The sequence below is a fragment of the Chelonus insularis genome, unplaced genomic scaffold (assembly GCF_013357705.1).
Source record: "Chelonus insularis isolate UGA/USDA-ARS -01 unplaced genomic scaffold, ASM1335770v1 contig_23_pilon, whole genome shotgun sequence".
NCBI classification, from domain to species: domain Eukaryota; kingdom Metazoa; phylum Arthropoda; class Insecta; order Hymenoptera; family Braconidae; genus Chelonus; species Chelonus insularis.
Window position 1 is genome coordinate 1,082,957 of NW_023276443.1, and position 12,288 is coordinate 1,095,244.

At 29.3% G+C, this 12,288-nt stretch overlaps 1 protein-coding gene across 2 annotated transcripts; it reads right to left on the reverse strand.

Annotated features, from left to right (window-relative positions):
- Positions 1-103: 103 nt before the first annotated feature.
- On the reverse strand, positions 104-11,700 carry LOC118064533 (uncharacterized). Of its 2 annotated transcripts, XM_035079212.1 has the most exons (6): positions 11,537-11,700; positions 8,197-8,303; positions 7,912-8,090; positions 6,392-6,735; positions 1,921-2,031; positions 104-368 (listed from the first exon to the last, which is right to left on the reverse strand). In XM_035079212.1, exons 3-6 carry the CDS (start codon positions 8,047-8,049, stop codon positions 122-124), a joined length of 840 nt encoding a protein of 279 aa, XP_034935103.1. In that variant the 5' UTR covers positions 8,050-8,090; positions 8,197-8,303; positions 11,537-11,700; the 3' UTR covers positions 104-121. The 2 variants fall into 2 exon arrangements, with proteins under 2 accessions (XP_034935103.1, XP_034935102.1); XM_035079211.1 differs by lacking the exon at positions 11,537-11,700 and having other exon boundaries at positions 7,912-9,183.
- Positions 11,701-12,288: the final 588 nt, after the last annotated feature.

Sequence of the window (12,288 nt, forward strand, 5' to 3'; positions counted from 1 at the left end):
AAGGAATAAAATATCAATTACTTGGTGGATTTATTTAATGAAAGATTCAACATCTTCTTCCAAGATCATTTGAAATGATTTATTCATGTGGTAGTCAAATGAATTTACAATTGTCCCAATGTTATTTCATGTTAAAATGCATTATTGACATATCAGCAGAATTATTTAAATCATCAGGGTTACTACTCTGGTCTTCATCACGTCCAGACTTCATATTATACTTTCCCAGTGCCATGTCTATCAACGAAAACGAACATCCGGAAAACATTGCATCACACCTGACGCTATCATAACCAGCACGATGGGCATTGGTGTATATTTCATGTTCTTCTGGTTCATGAGGCAATAATATTCGTTTGAGAGGCAATCTGTAACATTCAAGATTAATGCTAAAATAACATTTTAATTTTATATCTCTTGGAATTGAATTTTCAATGATCCTTTTCAAACTAAAGAATCACTGGCTATGACCCCAGAAAAATGATCAGATCTACGTTGATTAAATGATGAGATTATAGAATCATATATGATCTTCACATTGAGCAAAAGAACTACCAACGTTAATAAAATATTTTACCAAATGGTTGAAATTAATTATTCTTTTTGATTCGAAAAATATTTTATCAATTTAATTATTCATTTAATTATTTAATAACCTGAACAACTTTTAATAATTTGTTGAAAATCTTACGTGGTGATCTTAAGTAGAATGCCCAACATTACACCAAAGCCATCAGTATTTGTTTTCGCATTTATTTACAAATTTACAGTCTGAATATCATAACAGAGTTTGACTCTAAATTTTTTATCAGATGAATTCAAGAAACTGACATAAAAATACTAATAAATTGTCAGCAAAAATATAAAAGACATTATTCTTGCAGCCAGTAATTCTCATTAAGCCACGAAAACATGTGATATAAAACTTGGAAAAAAGATAGATCAACATAGATATTATCATTTTTTCCTGAGTGATTGACCCTAGATTGGTCACCTCATGAATGAAACATTGGTTCAGACTTCTTGTTATGTATAATTACTAAATAACTAGTGAGACAAATGCCAAACAACTAGACATTGTTCTTGAACATAACGAAAGAGTTCTAGACTCGTTTTTTATCTTATATTACCAAGAAATTTGAATTTAAAAAGAATCAACTTTAGTGATGACAAAATCCTGGTCTAGGCTTTACAAGGTAACTAGCAACGTTTATAGTTTTTTAACAACGTTATGAGTTATCCTTACTCTTTAATCTTTATCATTGGATCATTAAAGTATATAGCAACATCGAAGGCAAGAAACCTCATGAAGTAACCAAAGATGTTTAGGTCACAGATGATGACCAATCTAGGATTAAGCAGGAAAATGTTAGGATATTCCTGACTACGATCAAGATTGTGCTGGGCTCTACCAGGTTATATTATATTACTGTGCTTAGTTAGACTAGAATCAGATCGGTATCAGCTAAATTTCAAGAAAGCTTTATCAGGTAATCAAGAACTGTTGATTTAATTGGTTATATTTTAAAATGATCCCTAGACCTTGATGACATTCTACAGAAAAAAGTCTCATTAAATTACATAATATTGATAATGAATTGTCCCGTCTTTATTATTTTTCTCCAAGGTATTTGAGGGATCAAAAAAAAAGACTAAAGAATGATTAAAGAAAAGCTTCCCGAAAGATTCTGAAAATCGATTTTCAATGGCATCAGCTTCCAATCGTAAATAAGCAAGCTCCCAGAATTGCAGCAATTTTTAACTCTTCGACACAGAACTTAAGTTAGCCATTCCCTGGAGTCTCTCTCCTTATTGCTTTTACGAAGTGGAATAAAGAGAGAGAGTCTTTCTACCTTGTAAATCCCTTTAAACCCCTTTTTCACCCTCTCAACCTCTGTCGTTTGTCTTTGCAAGTCTTACGAGAAAGCTATCCTCATCATTTCTTCTACTAGGGTATTCCCCTTTGGCATCAATCGCTGAGACGCTTCGCAGAGCGCTCGAAGAATGCAGCTTCGACCATCGAATCCCATCCTGAAAAGAAGTAGAACATCATGTCGTTTTAGAATGTTTAAAAAATAATTTACATTAATCAAGAAGTAGAGTTTAGTATAAATTCTAAAATATTTGTTTTTAATTTATACCTCGGCTGTTTTTTATCACTCTTTCGTTTTTGTTTATCATCAAAAGAACTGGAGTTCTTAGGAAAATTACCTGCTGAACTGTAAGTTTGGAAAACTCAGTTCTAACTGAGTAAGTTAGGAAACAGATGAGGAAAAGATAGAAAGAGATGTAGTTCATTTCTCCTTGTATACCCTTCACTCTCTTTTCATCTGTTTGATTTGCTCCATCAATCAAATATAATTTTAGTTTGAGTATCTGACTCTGCCACTTTGATGTGAATTTAACTCCACAGATTGAATTTAACATTAAATCAGTGAGACTACCCTCGCAAAGTTTTCGTTAAAATTTTTTTCAATATTTCAAAATTATTTTTAATATCAAATCACATTCATAGAACTTTTCTCTCATTCCCTTGTAATTTTATTAAAAAAACATGTCGACATTGGAAAGAAACGAAAGGAAAAATCGTGCATTGAAGAAGAAATATTTTTTGAAATTTGAAGAAAAATATGCTTGAAACGATCAAGAACCTTTTGAGGGAATTTTGAAAAAAAAAGAACGAAGTAATATAAAAAAATATTTAATTTCGATTATCCTTTTTACGAACTAATCTCAATAGAATGTTAGAGATCGAAATTTTTTTTATCGATTTATGAGACCACAATAGAACATGGCATTATTCGAATGTCATTCCGTTGTCCAGATACTTGAAAACGCTCATGAAAATAGAATGAAAATTCGATAAATGCTTGTCGTCTCGGTTTCTTCGTGTTTGAAAGGTAAAAATAATCTCTGTCTAAAGTATGTATAAGAAAAATGTTAGCAATAAAAAATATTTAAATAAACGAGAATCCTTGATGGATTCATGTCAACTATTTAATGAGATTTGCAATTACGTTAATAGTGAACTCAGCGTTAACTTCGAGTTTTTTAGCGTAACTTTACCTTAAAATAACTATAAATCAACTGTAAATTAACCGTTAGAATATGCGATTTATTAACTATGAGTTTACCATTTATAAACGGTTGCTTGAGAGTTGATTATTTAATTATTATTTATTTATATCATTTATATTTATTTATATTATGTATTTTTATCGAATATCTCAAAAAATAGGGGGAAAAAAAGTGAGGTAACAGAAATCTTCGTTAGACAGTAGAGAACAAAAAATGTCTTATGAAGTATCATCGATTTTTGCATAACTGGAAAGTTATTTATGAAAATGTGTAGGTTCTAGTAGGAAAAAATTGTTTACAACAAAAAACTCGATGATGCGGACATTTTTTTGCCTGCGAATAGTTTTTTTGGAATTCTCATGTAATTTTACATAAAATAAATCTTGGTTCAAAGTGGGAGGTTAGATTTTCTATTATCCCTATTTTTAATTGCATCATTACTCGACTATTGAAATTGGTCAATTGAACATCATATCAACTTATAATGAATGTGTTAGGTTGAGAGTTGTGATTTTTTGCAACTGTTGCTTTATATTTTTAAAAAAAAAGAAAGGTTGTATTAGGGTTAAGAGTTGATTGAACGTTGCATGTCAGTTAAATAACCGTTTTTTTTTATCGCGCATTGTGACTGTTGTTTTAAAGTTAACAATTAGTTGCTTTAAATCCATCAGGTATGGGATGTGCAATTTATTTATTTAAACTGTCATCGCTGTATTTATTATTAATAAGGCAACTTTATGGATAAATATTCTACTGATGGGAAATTATTTAAAATATCACAGAATCGAATGAAGTAGTTAGGAGTTGCGCGCGCAGCATAAAGCAGTAATGCGGGTCTATGAAGTTAATTGTGGAAGTGAATCGGCTAACTTCAAGGTGTGAATTGTTATAAATAATATCAAGCAGAACAAACGTGTATACACTGCAAAGCCAATATTTTACAAGCGTGTTGAAATAATACGCATAAAGTGTGTTCAATATAAAATGATCGTAAACAAACTATACATGTTTTGTAGATATTTTTTACACGTTTTATAGTGTATGAAAAATCTATAGTTTGTTTATGGCATTCAATATCGAAGACGCTTAGTATGTGAAAAGTGTTTACAGAAATAACACACTTGGATTTACGGTGTAGAAGGTCAATACTGTGTTCGGTTTAAGGATCATCCTAGATCACCCTTACCGAGCTAAACTCCTACCTGGCTACATAAGAATACATACTAAATTTTCCGGCTACATTAGCCTATTTGAAAGAAACTTCTGTTTACGTCTCTCTTCTCTGATAGTAATTTTCTATGCATAAAATATATCATAATAAAATCTGTAATAACAATGCACTGGTAATTTGAAATACTTATATTTATTTATTAAACTTTGTAATAAATGGAAAAAAATTGCTTTAGAAACAAAAATCACTGTGAAGCGTGAGATGTTAGCTGACTGAGGACTAAAAAATTCAAAATTCGTAAAGTGACTGTATAGAAAAAAGACAATCAATGTCAGCCATATTTATATCACGATTAGTTTTAGGGCATCACCAAATTTTTGAGGTTAATTGAGCATGGAGATGTGCCAGGCGCACTTGGAATAATGTAATAATATTATTAGCACTACTATTATAATAATATGATAATATTATCTTCCTGTACATTCTATTATTCTATTAGTATTCATTTTCAACAAGCCTGTAAATTTAATTATTACAATCGCGACAAAGAAGTGTGACTTCTACCGCGCTTCTTCTATTTATGAGTACACACATCATTTATTTTTTATTTTTCATGAATTAATGATGAAATATGACGTATTAGATCAGACGAATATGCTCTATGAAGTGAATGTTATCTACAAAAAAATGTAGAAAAATTGAAATGATTATAAATTATTTTAATGGTTAAAAGAGAAGAAAATAAAACAAATTGGATTGTCTGACTTCTAAAGATCACATACATTACAAAAGAATGGAAAGATTTTCTAGTTCATATTATATCCAAATAAAAACTCTGTAGATGTTAAAAAAGAGTAAAAGTTGATTGAATTCTATTCCATTCGGAATCATTTTGGTTTAATATCAAGTTGAATAATATCTGCCATTTTTTTGACTTATCTTTAGTTTGTTTACATTACGAGAGTAATTTTTCTCGAAAAATTTATCTAGTCTTAGACTCTGTAGTTCATTGTCAATATCCGCCAAACAAACATTCATTCAATGGTCTCAATTTCTATTTATCGTTCAATCTTGGTGCAATTATAAAGAAGACGAATAAAAACGAAGTACATCATTTGAAACAAGGCATTTTCTATGTACAAAAATGCGTCGAGTTCAAAAACATCATTTTGAGACAAAAATAGTGTCTGCGTCGTAAATTTTTATCTATACACTGCAAATCCAAGTGCGTTATTCTTGTAGACATTTTTAACACGCTAAGTCGTATACACACCATGAAGTGTGTAAAAAGTGTATACAAGTTATGTATAGTTTATTGACGGACATTTTACATGAAACACAATTTATAGGTGTTATTTTAACACTTTCATGAAATCTTGGGATTTGCACTGTACAAATCAACTTTTGCTAGCCTGAAGCTACGCATTTCATTTTATATCTTTTTAGGGACACAAAATTTCAATATAGTTTACGAGTACTAATTCATTCTTTGAAGTATAAGGAATATTTTAGTCATTTTCCTTTTTTAAATTTCGATCTAGTCTTCGACAAATTAAACTGCAAATCCCAAGATTTTACAAACGTGTTAAAATAACATGCATAAAGTGTGTTCGATGTAAAAAAATGTCCATCAACAAACTATAGACGATTTGTAGACATTTTTTACTCGTTTGTGAAACAATTGGTTTATGTTTTGTTGAATCTGTTATTATTTTTTCGTCTTTGATAAACATTCATTTTTTATGGCGCTATATTTTACAATATCCACACGGTGAGAGGAATAAAATTAAAATTATCCTACTATGCAGAAAAGTCGTAGTACACTGCACAGAAAAGTAAAATTTTACATGCGAAATAGTTGATCCTGTAAGATAGTATAATTTGGCCATCCACTTCATAAAAATCCTTATCTTGCAAAGTGAATTGCGCTATTTTTGCAAAGTGTACCACGATTACATTTCACGGCCGGGTAATTTTGACTCGATTCTTCTTTTCATGTAAGATATACAGTATGAAGTTCAAAAATCCTAATTGACTAGTAACATAACTGTACATGAAACTGATTCGTTATCTAAGAAAAACTTCCACTTTTGAGGTTTATTTTTTCCTCATTACAACAAGAAGTAGAGAAGATATACTCACGCGTTCATGATAACCTCGAGCTTGTTATAAAGTTCTCGACGATGTCGACGTTTAAAGTAGTCAAGATCCGATTTCCGATAATAGTACTTCTTTCGATTGTCAAGTGTATTGTAGTATCCTTTCTTATTCCAATACTTGAATGAATTTTCATTCTTAGCCCATTGGCCTGTGTTCTTCTTGTTGTACCAATCTTTCTTAGAGGTTATGTGGTCTTTTCGGAGTTGAAGAAGCGGCTCAAGTGCTGGTTTACTCTCATTCGGAAGATCATAAGAAATTCCCCAATTTACTCCTTCAGTAAAAATATTATCTGGAGTAAGTGTGTGGACTGTCATACACAATGCGATCTGAAAGAATAGATTTGCTAGAATACAAGTGCACTAAATCGGCTCAAGAGGGTGCTTTAGATCTATAATGGCGTCCATTGAACGTATTAACGATTTCTGATATTCTAAAGTATGGAAGCTAAACATCGAAAAGTTTCAACTTAAATTACTACATTTTCAACTTTCTGTTAGAAAGTTATTGTAATAAAATCAATATCAGAAATTCAGAATCTAGTCACATCTTCATGTTTCGGAACACTTGAAATGCATCTAGAGATATCAGTAGGATTTGATCCTACCTATGTTAAAATATGTAGCTTTAAGTCAATATTTTTGTCATAATCATGACTTTATATATTGTAAAATATAAGTGGAGGACAACAAATATTAAAAGGAAAGTTTATTAAAATAACAGATTCGAATACAGAATCAAAGATATGACGTCTAGTCAAAAGGTGAAGGCTGTTATTATCCCTTTTTATAATATCCGCGGTCAAAATATCCTAGGAAAATATCCTTTTATATAATATTCCCTAATAATACATTTTTGTTTGAAAAAAAACTATTTCTAAGAATCTTTAGAAATTTTAAATATGTTAGAATAATTAAATTCTTTTATAGAATTGATAATAAAATAAATTGTAATTCAAAATTAATAATTTTTACTCCTGTAGTAAATAAATAAGTGGCAAATTAGAACTGTGGTGGTGCTTGTGGGGAGGGGAGGGGGTTTAAGTTTAAAACTGAATGTTTTCATCTAATAAGAGTGTATTTCAAAAGGATATTTTTCTAGGATGTTTTGACTGCAGATATTACAAAAAAGGATATAAACAGAGGTAATCTAATCAAAGCTAGTCTCAGTCCTAAACATAAATAAACAAATTCTCCCATCGTTGCTATAAACAATCTAATTGTCAAGCAATCGTCGTCAATTAACAAACTGTCGCTAGTCAATCAATTCATAGATAGAAACATGCATATATTTTACAATATTATACGACTAGTATACGAGATTTCCTTTTCAGGTTATGGACTAAACACACTTTAATAAGATTAAAAATAAGAAATTCAATCAATATAAATTTTCTACAAGAGTATTAAACTTTTTCAATGAAATTAATTGATTGTAATAAAAAAAAGTTGACAGATCTAGAACTAATGTCAATTGGTTGAGTGTAGAAAAAGAAAATTACTCACAGAAAAGCTCGAGCCTTCAGGAAAAACGACATAACGTTTTCTTCTAGACAATGATCTTTCTTCTGTCTGAACAAGATTTGTCGCACACAATACGTAGACGAAAATACATAATGTAAGTTTGTTGAGACTTATCCACATCTTTTTTATGCTTCTATTCGAATAACCAATGCTTAAAATTCCTGGAATTAATTTCGTATGACCCAATTATTGATTTATTCTACTAGAAAAATAAATGATTTAACTTTTATTTGTGACAGTTTACAATTTTTTTTAACTAATGCATACTTGACTTAGTTTTTTAGCACAGTTGTTGACCTCATCAACTGATATTTCGATGTTGTATATTCCGTATTTCAACACACTGGTGACGGAATAAATGACACTGTAGCAAACTATTAAAAAGCAATATTGCAAAGTTTACGGAATGATTTTTGTTATTCTCGTTTCATTTTATTATAAATTGAAACTGTTGAGTTACGTATAATTCATTATAATTAAAAATATGCATCTCTAACTTTTAGAACTTTTGATAGTCTATTTAACTTCATCATGAAAAAATAACAAGTGGAATATACCACTTGTATACATTTTTAGTTACAATTCCAAAAAACAATGTGGTCCAATACGACCTGAAAGGTTCACATGATTGAATGTTCTGTAATATTCAACTACTCCAACAATATTCAATTGCTGTTAATAATGTTCGATTGTTTTTATCAAGTTGTACTTCTGTTGAAAGTATATGCGATACTATTTTGCATTAAAAAATTCAGGTATATTACAATATAGATAATAAATTATCAAATTTACTTGAAATTATGAATTGTTAAGATGTAGCTACTCTATACCATTGACATATCAAAATTACGCTGACATAAATATTCGTACATTTCTGCTTCAAGACTGAGTGCAACTCCCCTACTTATTTTTCTCAAGCGTAGTAATATTTTTGCGAGGAACTACTTTTATATTTTAATAATGTTCAGTTAGTCGATAAAAAACCTTCACCGGAGTAGAATTAGAAATTTAGAGTTTTCTCGATTCATTATGAAAGATTAGAATTTTAATATCGTTAAGAAGTTAAGAATATTCGATTACAAATAGAAGTGATTGAAATAATATATCACTGTGAACTATAATAATCTCTAGTGTTAAACACTAAGTGTAATAAAGTTTTGAGAGTGACAATAAATTCATGAATATTCAAACAAACTCGTCTGTGCAAAAATTGACTGAAATCCTGAATCCTATCCATGGTATGACAGAAAGTATTAAGACTTTTCAATGTGGAGTGTAAAACAGTTTTTATGGTACTTTATATATACTTTTCAATGTTACGCACTTTCGAGAAAGATGCGCCACCTGTTGACGCTCGGCTGAAGCTTGATGTCTGCAGATAGCCACGTCTTAACAATCACACATTTTTACCATAATAAATTCTTTTGTTTGATAAATCTAGTGAACATATGTGTGGGTGATTACAAGGACATCTCTAGATAAATTATAATTTGTCACTCTATTTATAATACTCTTCCTATTCGATTAAAACTTTTTATAATTCTATTTTATTAACTATTCAAATCTGACTTGTTTTCTTTACACATGACTTTTTTTTCTTTTTCTTTTTCTTTACCTTTGCCAACACTATTTATTCACTATAAGAGTAATAAAAACAATTCAACATGTAATTAAAATAAACAAAAAATGGATTAAGATGGCTTACTTTAAAAATTTTATAAATAATAAAAAATATAATTTTTATCCTGTTAATAAAACTCAACTTCTTTTATTTTTATAGATTAGTAAAATCCTTGAAAAAATTTTCATGTCCTAGTTACCTTTATATTTTAATAAACTATTATTTTTTATTATTATTGATATAAAATATGAAAATGTTGTTTTATGATTTTTTTACGCTATCATACTTAATATTACTTGTTAATTGGAAAGAATAATTATTTAGCTATACATAGATGTAAATGATATATAAATTTTATGATTGAATATGAAAAGAAATGATAAAATAACTTATTCGATTATTGATTTAATTCATTTGGGTGATTGGTTTCCTGCTTAGTGAACAGTACGTGATAAAATGATATTTATACATTTTAAATGGAAAGAGAATTGATATTTTCAGTCGAGGGAAGTAATGATTTTTTTTATATCAATTCATATCTTAAGAATTTGATGCGAATCATTTGAAAGTAATAGACGTGACTAAATGGCGGTGTTTATAAATTTTTTTATGAGGGAAGATGAGATAGAAATTTATGATAGCCATTGTGTTACCCCTGAAGGCACAACAGAAGAGTAGAAAATGAATGAGGAAAGTATTTCAGTGGCGTACGGTCGCGTCACAGTAGATGGAACTTCCTGCGGCAGACGGAAGATCGATTCCTAGCTGGGTGGAAATATCTCGTAACTCACTTCGGTAAGCTCTTTAGGAAACAGGAAATTGTTAGTTCTAGAGTGAAACTGGCGAGAAAATGATCGATTGACATGATTACACGATACTTTAATGTTCAGAGGTCAAAAGTATCAAACAATCTCTAAGTTCATTTGATATGTTTTACTCTCAGTAATTAACTGAATTATGTTTCCCGGATGTTCTTGCAATGATTTCTTTAACCATCTCTTATCTCACAGGAATATTCGAATATTAAATGTTCATCTAAATGAAAGACGTGTGACACGTTACTAAAAATTACAGAAGACAGAAAAAGAGTTTAATCGTAATTCTTATGCAAATGAAGATAAAAAAGATGCAATCAGAATCTTTTCCTAGCCATTTTCATTGGTTTTCTTTTTTTCTAGAAAAGAAGAGCTTTTTTCTCTCCAATTCATCTTCTTCCCGAAAGATGTACTAAATTTTTTTATTACCTTGTTCTATTTATATAAATACACTTTTTCAGTCTACTTTCTATGACTGTTGGAATAACTTTTTTGTCTCAGAATAAATTTAACGGAGAATAAAAATGATTTGATTCCATGGAATATGTTAAGAAGAGTTAAATAATCTTTTTAAGTATGAAGTACTTTTTCAAACCAAAAAAAGAATCTCTTTAATAATCTGCATTACTTTAACAAAATTTAATATCCGTATTTAACAAAAGTTATTTATCATTTTTAAAAAATTTTTATGATAAATTTTCAATTTTGATTATAAATAATCCCAATGTAAGGAATTTCAAGTAATATTCAAGCAATACATAGCAGTAAATAGCGATAAGAATATTTATTTTATGAAAAATGATTTTTCTGATAAACCATCAAGTATCGACATTCAATATAAAACTTATACGGATATGACATTCAACAAAAATGTATAGAAGAAAATGGATTTATGAGTTAAAGTACCATCGAAAATGGTTGAGTATGCATTTAATTTAAAATTTTAAAAAATCGCTGAAGGAATAAAAATTATTAAGACATATAAAAAAATTTTTAAGTCCATACATAATCATAATTATATTAATGCATATTTTTTGTTCCTCATAAAAAAGAATTATATAACAAGCTGTGAAAAGTTACTCAAATGAATATGCATGGGGAATAAAATACTAAAGTTTGCTAAAAAATTAACTGAGAGATAAATAATATAATAGAGGTGTCAAGAACTTACCTGAAATTTGAATATAATATTTAATAATTTTTCTACTGTTTTTTATGATTGTTTTAAACTTTTATTTTTTATGTTGTAATAACGAATTTGAATGTTGAATGCATCAACACAAGAGACGAAGAAGAGGAATATGAGTAGGTATACGACGCTTAATCTCTCCAACGTACGATATTATCAGACACATTAACATCCAACCGTGGTATGCAGCACCTTTCCTCTACTCTTCATCCCTACACATTCAAGCTATTTACTTAACAATTAGCAGGTTTCATAGGTTCGTTGGAACACCAGAGTAAATACCAATCTTGAATCCAAATGTGATGACTCATTGTATACACCTATCAGTAGTTTTGATGAAAATTAAGATGAGAATTTATTTCTATTAATTGCCAATTAATTAGGACATTTTTAAAATTATTAATGGCTCAAAAAAATACTAATGTTAATGCGAAAGATATTTAGAGACTAATAAAGATTGAATTTTATAAACTACTGCAAAGAAAAAGACGTGCAGATACACGAAAAATATTTACTTATATTTTATTATGCTCATAGTATGTTTTGATGTTTCTTATTTTAATGAATCAGCAATATACATTACAAGACATCATCATCATTTGTCTTACCTTGGGGCATAACAATGACAAGAAAGAAAGACAAAACATTCACGTATGAAAAGCTGACGGTCTGTTTTGAACCGTGGAATAAATTATTTGCTTATTGTTGAGTTGGATATGAACAAGAACAGTTTG